Source organism: Haliaeetus leucocephalus, unplaced genomic scaffold (genome assembly GCF_000737465.1).
Source record: "Haliaeetus leucocephalus isolate CR32 unplaced genomic scaffold, Haliaeetus_leucocephalus-4.0 Scaffold932, whole genome shotgun sequence".
Lineage (NCBI taxonomy): Eukaryota > Metazoa > Chordata > Aves > Accipitriformes > Accipitridae > Haliaeetus > Haliaeetus leucocephalus.
The window spans coordinates 2,465,746-2,478,720 of NW_010973368.1; the positions used below are offsets into that span (position 1 = coordinate 2,465,746).

General features: G+C 34.7%; 1 protein-coding gene across 1 annotated transcript in view; it reads left to right on the forward strand.

The window, feature by feature from the left end:
• The first annotated feature begins 614 nt into the window (after window positions 1-614).
• The window catches only part of TTC6 (tetratricopeptide repeat domain 6), a 46,411-nt gene continuing 34,050 nt past the window's right edge, over window positions 615-12,975 (forward strand). The window contains exons 1-4 of the mRNA XM_010583991.1: window positions 615-1,103; window positions 7,239-7,307; window positions 8,013-8,105; window positions 12,797-12,927. Of these exons, the coding sequence (XP_010582293.1) occupies window positions 615-1,103; window positions 7,239-7,307; window positions 8,013-8,105; window positions 12,797-12,927 (782 nt within the window). The remainder of the gene's footprint in view (window positions 1,104-7,238; window positions 7,308-8,012; window positions 8,106-12,796; window positions 12,928-12,975) is intronic.

The window sequence follows — 12,975 nt, forward strand, 5'->3', positions numbered from 1 at the left end:
TTATGTGGAAGAGCTGAATTTGATTAAGGAACATGACACTATATGCACGGAATCTCAGTGGGATAGTCTGAAGATCAAATAAGCAATAGTTACTGCTCCTAGAAATGTGAGCATTTAGCCCTTATTGGAAGATTTAACACTGGATCAATCGCACCAGTTAAGAACATTATCCTCCCCAGAGGTCAAAGAGTCCACATAAGCCTGTCATGAATATAAATAAAAATATTCGTAATTAATTCATTGGGTGTTCTGAAGTTCACAGAAAGTAAGGATCTTCTGAAGTAAGAGACATGAAAAAGCAAACTCCTGATCTCAGGGTGATGACTCAAAGAAATAAATCTGTGGAAGAAGATATTGCTGACAAAAATCAGAGAAGTTGCTCTGAAAAAGTTAACAGAGAAAATGCCACTTGTAGTAATGAAAGCACAGTTGTAAAACTGCCAGTAATAGCATCATTTGCAGGTACCACGAAAAAAATTGTAATGCTCAAGCACCCAGCACCACCTCAGAAGCCAAGTTACTGCAGGTCTAATATTCATGTTAATAGCTCCCCAATCCCATTAGAAAAGACAAAAGCTGTTAGTAAAGTAAAGGATAGAGTGTGTATGCTACAGATGGATCTCCAGAATTTAAACAGAGATAAAACTGAAGAAATAGGTACTGTGATTAAAGGTAGTGATGAATTTTGCTCTACAGATTCTGATAAAAACAAAAGTATTTCAAGAAAGGGAAAAATAACCAGGGAAAGCTCTAAGAAGAGAAGCAGAGTGATTTCAAAAGCAAAGCAACAAGATTTAGGTGTTGAATCGGGAAGAGTGCTGAGAAAAGGAAGCAAGCAGCCAAGTGTGAGGTCTGCTCGAGAACAGTTGGAGGAGGCAAGAGATGTGACTAGACCAGACACTTCAAAAATATACGAGAAGAACTTCCAGCAGAGCAAACCTGAAGAGCCTATTTCCACACCAGCATTGCCTGTGAAAGTGGTTGCAAGGTCTATTGGTGAAATAATTGCTTCCCTGCAGTCTACTTCTCCATCTCCCTCAGACCAGACGATCAAAGAACTCCTGGAGAGTGTTCTTGGCCAGAACTACAACATAAAAATGGAAGTAGGTGAACCAGAACAAAAGCAATATTTTTCTCTTGGGTAAATATTGCTTTTATAAGAGTTGTATATTTTTTTTCCAGCTCCTACAATGTGTTACAACACGGAAGCCAGACAAAACAAATGGATAAAGACACTAATGTATCACAGAATATTCTTCACTGTTTCTTCTGCCAGTTTTTTTTGATGTCCCTTAAAAATGAAAATGAGCCAGTATAAAAATATATTAAAACATAAACTCTTCTGGGATATTATTTTTATTATACTGCTTATAGTTTAATACACCTTTTTCTTTACTCTTCTTTCCCTTTTTTAAGGTTACATATTCCAGTCTGACTGATGAAAAAGTGCATTAAATGCATTTGGGATAATGTTGGAAGTATTGCTTCTTTTAGTTATTGTTTAGGTTGTGAAGTCTTGATAAGACAAATTCTTTATTTTCACAGTTAGGTAGATTGTGTAAGCAGCTGTAAGAGAGTCCCTTCAATTAGTTACAGCAGTAGATATCAGTAGTAGTAGGCATCAGGTAGATGCTACAGAAAACTTTCCCACACTTTCACCAGAGGGTTGCTGATTAATTTGTTAACAAGACTAGTAACTTACTATCAGATGGCTCTGTGAACTCTCTTAGCAAGACTGATAGTTTTGTTCTAGTTCGAAGAGGGCTGAAACTTATGTCACAAAAATCACTATCACGCTTGGTATTCATGCTAGCACTTGTTAGGGATGCCATGGAATGAATAGACCCATGGAGGGTGAACTACTCCTTTTCAGCAGCAACTGCCTCTGCAAGGAAGTGTGGAAGACTGATGAAAAGCATATGAACCTGTGTGAGGTGATAAAGAACATTATTTCCCACAACTATCAAAATGCTACCTTTTATGATCATAGAGTATCTCTCGTAGAAAGTAAGTGTAGTACCTTATATTCCCTTAATGTGAGATTGACTGTCTTTTGATTAAATACAAAAATTAGGAGAAAAAAGAATCCTGAACTGAGTTAATTTAAATGTGTAAGTCCATGAGCAGCAATAGTCTGAAACTGCATTTCTACTAGATTTATGTCCTCTGATTTGATTTTCTTCTGAGAGCTGTTTGTGTGGTTGAGGCATTCACAGTGTGTCCCACTCTCTGTATATTTTCTGGTGTATTTCAATTGGGATTGAAATCAGAGAAGACTTTCCTCAGTGTGGCAGCATTGAGATGACCCCTCTTCATTGCTTGACTTGTATTTTAGGAGTGTAATTATTTGGGACTGTTCTCTTTGTCTGGCTGAAATTCGCCATTTGGTTACAAAAATACTTCAGGCAGATGGGAAGAGGGCTAGAGAAGAACCTGGACCTGGAAAACCATTTCTTGTTCAACTTGCCAGAAATAATTATTAGTGGTCAGTAACGTGCTGAGTTGCATGGTTTTTCTTACGCTTTTATAAACATGTCTTATGTTCTAGGTAAGATTTTTCAAAATTTGGCCTTTAGCAAGTCCTGATATTCTAAAATTGAAGAGAACTGATTTTCTGTTGTTTGTAGTGGGAGCTGCTGGGCTCTGAGCTTTGAAAATCTGACCTCTGGAGTACTGTGATGTTTAATTCTTTATTTCTAAAACTTACATCAATCAGGTTCAAAGTAAAATGAAAATTTGAACTTGGTGATGACTTTCTGGTCTGGTTGTTTGTTGTTTAATGTTTTTTTAGGTATGGACATATGGACATCAGTGAGGATGAATGAGACCCTTGCTGATTACATTTTTTTTTTTTTAATCCAAGGCATTTGCAGCAGGTGTCTTTTGAACTGTGACCTCATAAATAGAATGAAGACGCTAGCAATTCTTTATTATTATTATGCATGGTTTATTTACTTTACACTGAGCTTCAAGGCTTGCCTTCTCTAATGAAGTAAGAAATGCATTCTTTTAAATGAAATAGAAATACCTAGGAAATGAACAGAACTACTAAAATGAAAAAAGCTCTCAGAATTAAATGTGTTTTTCATTTCTTACCAAAAAAAATATTCTGTTCTCTTTATCTTATTCTTGAACTTGCATTAATGACTTGTTAGCACTGATAGCTTATGATATTGCTGTGGAGGCTGAGCGCTGTTTCCCTCTCCCCGTTGAAAAGAGCATTATCTGGGGAATGGAATGCCAGCTCGGTGGGACGTTAGTACTTAGCCCTGTTTCCTTTGTGGGAAATCAGTTATGAATAATGATTCCTACCACATTTTCTGTTAAAAAGTAGAGTTTTTATTATAATATAATTTCCAATGCCCGGAGTAATTTAATTGCCCTGAGGCTTGTTGCTACCCCTGAAGTATATTGAGTTACTAAGTTACATGTTGGATTTAGTATCCGTAGGAGGGTGTTTATATTCATTTCGGAAATGCATTTTCTTGGTATTCAGCTTGAAGTGCAGCTTTCTTGGTGATGAACCTGCAGCTCATCTTTAGTTAGTTACTGTTTTCAGCAGATCAGTTCTTTGGTACCTCAGATGAGCTTGTGAGGGTGGTAACTAAATGAACAACATTTTTGTTCTCAAAAAATAACATCAAATTTGAATACTTCTATTAAACAAGGACTACACAGTGCACCATACTAGCAGCAAGCCAACATAAAATGTGCTGTACTGTTAAAAAAACATTTCTAGCTCTTGTCAGTTAATCTCAATAGTGAGGCCTTGAGAAGATTTTCTCTGTAATGCATTAATACTCTCCCTAAAGTGGTTTGATGGAGACTAATTACTGTTAAAATTCAGGAAGAGATAGACTTGTATTTGCTTTCTATCTATCGGCAAATACAAACAAGTATTTGCTCATAACTTTACAGTATCTCACTTATTATTTGCTCTATATGTTCTTTATATTTTAGCTGATATGAAAATTATGCAACAGATCATCTACTGCTTTCTGATAAACAGATTATCTACTGCTTTCTGATAAAACTATTTTTAAGAGGCTTATTGAAAATATTTTTTTTTTCCCCCCTTAGGTGCTATAAGGTGTATTCTAAGTGTCATGGAAATGAACAAGAGACTTCAATTTATTTCATTTAGTTCTCTTTAAGTGGTGAAAACCTTAACTCTTCCTATTGTTTTTCTTATTTTCTGCTTACAGGTGGCTTGTGGAATGTTCTTCTCACAGTCTTAGCATCCATTAAAATGTAGCTAAATCAAGACCATGATGCTTTTTATTATTAGTTTGCTATTACATTGCTATTTCAGGAAGTACACATTATAAGGTTAATCATGGCAAAGGCTATGGCACTTCCTGCCACTCGCTGAAGGGAGCTGCTCAGTCTTCAGGGGTGGACACTACCACTCCTGGATACATTAAAATTTTTTTCTAGAACAGTTAACTCGTATTACTTTAGATTTTTTTTTTTTTAAGATGTTTTATTTTCATAATGTTGCAAGAAACTGCCTAGAGAGAGATGTTGGGTAGATGGTTTACATGTGTAGACTTCTAAAATCTCTCTATTTCTTCACAGTTACCAGTGCAACTAATTAAGAACAATCCAGTTGTGCAGTTTGTTACATTTTATCAACAATCACTTTCCAGTTCCTTATGATCTTTAGGCCCACATCATTTATACTTGTCTTAAAAAATGCTACAGGCTTTATGGGGCAAGGACTATCTTGCCCTGGAGTCTAACAAAATGGGAGACTAATCTTCAGTAGATCAGTAAGCTGCTGTATAATATGAGAACAAATTGGTTTTTATCGGATAGATTGTAATCTCCCAGAATTTCAAGCTTTGTCAAAGGGGTACAGGGTGATTAGCTATGTTTGTGTATAAATAACTTGTATAAATTCACCATGTTAAAATCATGTTTTAAAATATTTGTACGTTCACACACGTAGATTGACTTTGTTTTGTCATTTATCAGGGTCTTTTCTGCACTGGTGATAGAGACTTGTCAGAACAGAGAGGAAAATAATTTATTCTAATAGCATGTAACTATCAAATGAGGAATCAAAGAAATACCAGATGAAAATATTTAAATACAACAACAACAACAACAACTTAATTTTCTGTATGTCAGGACTCGCAATGAGTCTTTTCAGCTACAAAGGATACCACAGACATACCAAAATGACTGAAAATGTTAAAATAGTTTCTAGTGAATTATCAAGGTGCTTGGGTACCTAAATAGTTTTCTACACCTGCAGGAGGAAGCCTATGGCTAATAAAGCTTTAAAAAGGCACAGTAGAAGTTTCTATCACAAGGTTAAAATATCAGTGCAGGAAACAGCTTCCTCAAGAATGGGCAGAACACTCAAGAACAGATTTCCACCGCAATTAAGAGTTGCCATAGTTCTCAACACTTTTGTTTTCCAAAGTTAGATCACACCTCTTTGGCATTGTTTTTGTTAATGCAAACACACAGCCCACAGTACATATATAGACAGTACACATAATTTTATTAAAATAACAGAATGGCATTGTGCCTGTGATTCTCCCTTGGAGAGTGGACAAAAGAGAAAACACTGCACCCAACAAAGGAAAGCAATCACATAACATGTACAGATGTCTAAAATGAAATTAAGATAATATTTGCTCATATAATTCTGTTGGTTTTGACAGAACAGGAAAATTAGTATGTAAAATTGTAATTTACATATTATGCAATAGTTTAGAAAAGTAAGTTGATCCAGTCTGGTTCAATGAAAGGCTTTGTGAAAATTTCTCTCTGATTCCATGAATTGGATAATAAATTGCATGGGAAAGGAATTACAGTTGACTAAGATGGACTGTAGTAATTAATAGTGCATGGTAATCACCATGTTTGAAAATATGCACATGTTGCAAAGAGGAGGAAGGTTGTTTGGTATAGCTTGAGAAGATAATGCTGAATCTGTTCCTTTTAGTCTGAGTTGTTACTACATTCCTCTATTTTAGTTCCTTGCTGTCATGGTGATGAAAAAAAAAATGTAATATGAATTGTATTTTTCTTAAGCTGTCTTTTCTGTCAAAGGTAGATAAATTACTAAGGCTTTGGTTAAAAGCAAAACATCAACATGTACAATCTTCTGCAAGGCCGTAGCTTTTTATTGCTTTATAGTTTACATTTTTGCGGTAGTATGTACCTTTATAACTGTGTTGTCCTGGAGACTCCTTTTTTTTTCCCTTTTAATTTTCTAATATGTAAGGAAAAAATTGTTGCAGCTCAGAGTATGCTTCTTACGTGGTATTAAAGTTAAATGCAAAAAGTCCTAGGCACTAAAAAAAATTAATATTTTTAGATTGTTAGGTGGACAATACACTCAAAGGAATAAAAATTCTACTGTGTAGAAGATTTTTACATTCAAAGAGCAAATGGACATTTGCAGTGCCAGCAAAGGATTTTTTTCATGACGTGACAGACTGTTTCTAACACGTATTCAACTGATACCTTTAATCCATTCTTGCATCAGCTTGTGGCTCTGAAATATTTTCCCTAGAAATATTTAACATTTCTGTAGCGGTTTTAAAGAACTCTATTCAAAAATGAAATGTACTTTAGATGTGATACTTCTGTTTATTACTGTTTTCTTTAAAACTTGGTTCCTCAAGCCAGCGTGTGGCACGTATGGTAAAGTACGTGTGTGCTGGATTACGTACATATATGCTAACCAGGTGCTTAGAAAGCACACTGTCCTTAAAACTACCATCTATTTAGAGAGTTGTTGCTGCGTTTTATTTCTGCTTTTTTTTTGTATGGATATACTGTAACCAAAGGGGACTTGTTGAACCGTTCCTTTGACGAGGAAGAATAGTATGTCTGGGAACTAAGAACGATTTCAAATTTTGCAGTAACTTTTCTGCAAGTGAAGCAATTATAATTTTCTCCTGTGAAGAAAATGATTAACTGAAAATTGCACTCAGCTGTTAAACTTCTCTACTATAAGTAGTTCTGTGGAGAAGTTATTTATAGTAAAGAGTTAAGCATGTGCGTAAATGTTTGCGTAAAAAAAGATGAGCCTAAGATCATTTGTCTCTGAATGTACTTGTTGCTCTCAGACTAATTTGTGTAATGAAGACCCAAACTTTAATTTATGCATATATATTGTTTTGATGTTGTTTTGTTCTGTAAGGTAGTATGAATAATTTTTTTTTTTTTTAGCATTCTTGTTTGACACTAGTTTTCTTCTCTTGCTTATACAACAGGCACCAATTGAACATGAGGAAATAAAAACTGAATCTCAAGTCTTGCCAAGTTTTCACCAAGCAAGCCTGGTAACATTCTGCATTATCTAGGAATGTTAAAATATAATAAGTTAATAGTGCTTCTATTTGCTTGCAGAGTTGTTAAGATAGGTAGTTCATATTTTAAACTGATAAAACTGGGAAGGAAATGAAATTGTCCTTAAAAACATTTTGGTACTTCATAAATCACAAGTATACCTTTATTTTTCTCTTTTTCCCTTTTGTGTCTTATTCATTCCTTTTCTTATGGGATTTGATTCTCCAACTGTTGGATATAATGAATTTAACTTTTATTAAGTAGCATGCTGATTAGGGCAATGGAATTGTAAGACATTGATCTATAGTCACATGTATTAGTGCCCATCATTCTATGCCTTTCATTCAAACTGATTTTAAAATTTAAATATTTAAACTTAGATATGTTTGGGGGATTGCTTAATGTTTAGAGGCATTAATGATTTATTTGCTTTAAAGGCTCATAGATCTCTTGATATAAATTTCTGAGGTCCTTTGCCTATTACTATATTTATTTTTGGAAATCTAGTTAGCTGTTGAGGAAATATTTGGCTTAAGAGAAAATTGATACAATGTTCTAGGTGCTTCATAAAATGCATGGATGATGAAAGAATAATTGCATATCATAAATATTGTACTGAATTACCTTTCAGGGAGCACAAAAGTGTCTAAAAAAATGTTGTACATTCACCTTTTACATTTTTTCCCCCTTTCCCTCAGAAGACACCAGTAGTTCAGAAAGAATCTCAATTAGCAAAAAATGAATCTCAGCCTAAAGATGAGCTGTTAACATATAATAAGCAGGTGAAGCAGGTAAGCAGGTTTAGTACTATTGTGAGATAGTATTAGTTTTCGCATGCTTAAGGTTTTGATGCTTTAGAGCATACAGAGGTCTGCAAGCTGTTTCTTTACCACCTGCCCTTTAAAAGAAGATTTTCTATAAAACAGGTCTTCATACTGGTCTTGCAGCTTAAGGTTAGAGGAAAAAACAAATTAAGGTTCATTCGGTCAGATGTTGGGTTAGGCTTTTCTTTATGAGATTGGAAAGAAGATTACAAATGAAACAACGTATAAATAGAATCCTAATCTACATTTAACAAGTGGATGCCTTCCTGGAAAATGGCATAATGCTCAATATCCTTTTGGTTTTGTGATATTTCACACATGACAAAAACTGTCATTAAAATATCAACTCTATAAAGCTTAGATTTTCAGTAGTGAACACGTATCAAGTTTATAGAGACTACCACAGAGGAAAAATTTGCTGCTAAGACCAAATAATGTCTTTTCCCCTATGTTGTCAGTTTCTAGCATTCTGGTATTGCAAGGCTATAACCAGATACTGAAATAAAATGCTAACTTTGTTCCTTCTGCAGCTTCAATGTAAATGATTACTTTGCCTTAAAGTTATTATATATGCTTATCATAAAACAGAATAACACTATTTGTGTTTACAATGGTATAATAAGAAGGACAACCAAGAATGGGATATATTTCCACGAGGCAGTGTTATGTGTAGAGGTACCAGATAGCCTTGGCCTAAACTTGAATAAATGAGATCATCTTAAGGTTGGATAAGCTGCATGGGAAGACAGATACAGGTGTTGAAAATAAGGAGTTAAAGGGACTGAAATGAAAAGAGGATGAGAGACACCCATGTGAGATGCTTGTTGATGGCCCGATATTTGCGAGTATGTTATTTCAAGGTCTAGTCATCATAACCCAGAGGTCTAGCCAAAATAAGAAACCTTCTGAATGTCTAAGGGCCTTGCTTCAGCTGCTTCTTCAGCTCCTCCTACTGACTGTAGTTTGGCCCTGATTGTGTCCCTTCAAGCTGCATGGAGAAAGGAATAGAGAGAGGTAGGCACACGCCTAGAATTCCAGAGCATTAGCAACCAACTTTCCTGATCAATTTTAGGATAGCCAAGAACCAAAGATGCACACAGCTTACCCTGAAGGGCTAAGGGACAGGGGATCTCTGGGAATGAGTCACAGGGAGGTGACAGAAACTCCCCATCAGTCCTGGCACTGCATTCTGCAATGGGTCTACAGTGGACATGAAGTAGAGCCCTAAGTAGCCTGGTAATGCTGGCCTGAGCAGTTCCAGTTGGCAGGCATTCTTCTATGGCTAAGAATTCATATTTCCTAGCAACTTTTGTGGTAGCAAAATGATTTCTGTTAGATGGGTTAGAGTTCTGTTGAAGAAAATGGATGAAAATGAAATTATATTACTTTTTAAAAATTCTGCTAAATTAGAAAAAATATTGTGTTTTGAATTTTTCCTTATGATATTTGTCTGTCTGTAGTTTAGAAATATTTCTAATCCTTTGGTAACTGAAATCTCATGTGCCATCTGTACTTGGCTATAATGTTTTATATAATTAATATTAATAATGGTGTTTGCAGGTAGTTTTAAGAGTATACTCTGCAACATCAGTTGATCTGTTGGTTACTAAACTAAATATGCTAAATGATGTGTAAACAATACACAGCACAATGTCACTGATGGTAATTTTTATAATGTTCCAGAATATAGTAAGATTATTTATTACTTCTAATTTATATACTATTTCCAACAGTTTCCCAGTTATTTAAACAGTACTGGGGTACTGTGATGATGTTTTTTAGATATTTTAGTATTATTTTGGGCAGCATGCCATTTCTGTAATGCACTGGTGGTATTGTTGCAACGACACCCATCAGTGGTGTTCAGTGATCTTACCACAAAACAGTTTGCAAGATTGGCACCTGAAAAGATAACACATATTTGGTTCCATTTAACACACCTACTACGCAATTTAAATATATTATTTAATTTGAAAGTGCATGCTTTCACTTTTACACATGGAAAAAATAATGGAGACAAAATTTTAGAAAAGGAAAGAGAAATGGTTTTAAGAACCCATATGTATTAGCTAAATGCTGTATCGTATCCTTAGCAGAAGTATTTCTATACAGAGTAACAGCAATGTACTGTATATTAGTATTTCTATAGAACGCTATTCTTTGGCATGTTTTTGTGACATCTTTTGCTTTGCTTAGTGGGCTGCAGGGCCCATGCAACTTCAAGATAAATTGATTGACCGGGCAGATGAACTTGCAAATTTGGTGACACACAAAGCAGTTAGATGAAAAAACAGATATTTGCTTTAGTTATTGTAATTTTATGTTACATCTGTAACTGAATTACATAAATATTTTGAATAAAAAGTTGTGTGTTTGTTCACTGGTATTTCTACAAAGAAAATGAAATAAAATATGAGATTACATACATTTAAAATGTCCATCTAATAGTAAGTGTGTTGGCTCATGTTCTCTGATTTTCAGCTTAAAGGATCTCCCCTCTACTTAGTATAGTCTCCATAATTCATTAGCAAGAGTGTGTTAAAGTCCCCCTTTATGATCTGTTTCACAAAAAGGATGAGGTCACGGAACTTTGGCTTATGATTTTAAAATAGTAGCTGCTCTAATTTTAGTTTTGGAGGTTTTCATTAGCCATATTGGTGTCTAAGACATCGACAAGTGTTGTTGAGTATCTTCTGTTACTTTGGATATCATTTACATGGCATTTTTTTCAAATTATTCGAGTATCTGGGCATTCCAAAAGCTGGTAATGACAATGCATCCAATCAGGCTACTTTTTTTCTTTAAACTGGACAAGAGATCATGACAGAAACATTTACCTGACATTCAAAAGCAAAAATCATAGTCTTATATTTGGCTCATTTTAATGATACATTTTCAGGTAGACATATTACTTTCAGACTTTTCTGTATTCCTTATTTTTGTTAGCCTATTTCCTCTATGTAAAATTTTGATTGACTTCCAGTTTCTTTGGTAAACATCAAATATCTGACTTCGGTCCTTCATATTTTTTCATGGATGTGCTGATATAAAGAGTGGTGTTGGTTTCAAAAATAAACTAACAATATATGAAACCATTTTAATTTTGAGTAAGCCTTTTCGGAAGGTAGTGACTCATTTAGGTATCTTCTGCAGTTCTTAGTATCTTTTACTTGATGATTAATATGCTTGTTGATGAACTATAAACTTCCATGATTTTTTCATGCAGTGATTTTTGCTAAGAACTTAAATACTGCTGAAGTTATCAGTAGACATAAACATTGTGCCGACTTATATTCTGGGATAAATAAAGCATGTGAGTGAACAAAGAAGAGTAAAATCTTATGCCTTTGTGATTCATTTAACCAGATATGTGATGGAAAATCTTAATTAGAAAAGCATTTGGTTACAACAATTGTATTATTTGGGTTCCTATAAACTAAGCTAGCCAGTCTTACAGAAGTAATTACCATGGTGTATCAGGAAGAGCTGGGCAAAAAAGTGGACTTACTTTTCATATTTAGAGAGAAAATTTTTTCAAGACAAAGCACTTTAAAATTTGTTTTCCCCACTGTGTTGTTCTGTTTCTGTCTGTGTTATGTTGTGATTATACTTTAATTTGTGGAACGTGCTTTGTTGTGTTATGTATGCAAGCTTTTAAGTGGAGTTCAGAAGAATCCTTTTTATTGATGGCACTTCTAGTCTGTTTTAGGAGGATGTTTAACAGTTTGCAGGAGACAGAATTGAGGAATGGTTGAGGTTGGAAGGGACCTCTGGAGGTCATCGCAGTATGGAAAACGCAGCACAAGGGTATAGATTCCGAAGCTGAGTTTGTGAAGCAGATGCAGACACTTTGGCAGCAATGATGACTTTGGTAGTTCCTTTTCCTTGCTGTTTGCTCACTCCTGGATTACAGTGAGCTGTGCCCGACAAAATTTCTATGTAGGAACTCTCTACAAAGGGAATCGGAGATCTAGATTAATTTCTACCTTCCCTCCATGCATTTTTTTAACTTTTTTTTCAACATGGATCAGTTTTCTGATCTATTTCGCAGTGTGAAAAACAATTTTTGGCACAACTAAGCAGGTGGTGCTCTAATAAATAGGAATGAGCAGCTGTGCTTGGAAACAGTAGGAATTCCTTACATTTGTATTCCTGCTGAAGTTCCTGTATTTAATAAACATAGCCTTGAAGAAACTTTTCTAAAAATGTCATCCTTTAAACTATATGTATCTGTTAGAATTTGCTTAAAAATACAATACAAATTTTAGATGTATTCATGCTCTTCGAAGTTTAATAGGTCTGAATAGTAATATGATTTTTATGCTTTTTTGATTATTCTCTTTGTAATATATTGACATACACTTATCTTATACACTATTCAGAAATGCAGCTTAGGTAGGGCACATTGGAAATTTATTTTTATCACACTTTTCTGCTTATTCTATATCCTGAATAGCTGTGGGCGCTGCTGTGATCTGTGTAGTGACAGCAGTTCTAAAGTACTCTAGTTTAATTGAATTGTTTTCTGGTGGTCAGAGTTGCTTGTGTGCCATTGCTCCTTGTTCTACTCTAGAGTGGGATATCCATATAATAATAATATCCATATAATTTATCAGTTTGTAACACTGTGTTTATCTTCTGTTCATGAACATTTTCAGGCTCCAGCCTCGGATGCGCTACAGGTAGAAGGAAAAGCAATATCAAAAATTAAACCAGATGAAGTTCAGAAAGAGCTACAAGAGGAACACGACTTGCAACAATCTTTGCTTCCTCAGGCCTCAAATGTCAAGTAATTTTTTAATCTTCTTTCATTATTATAAGAAAAATACTGAAAATA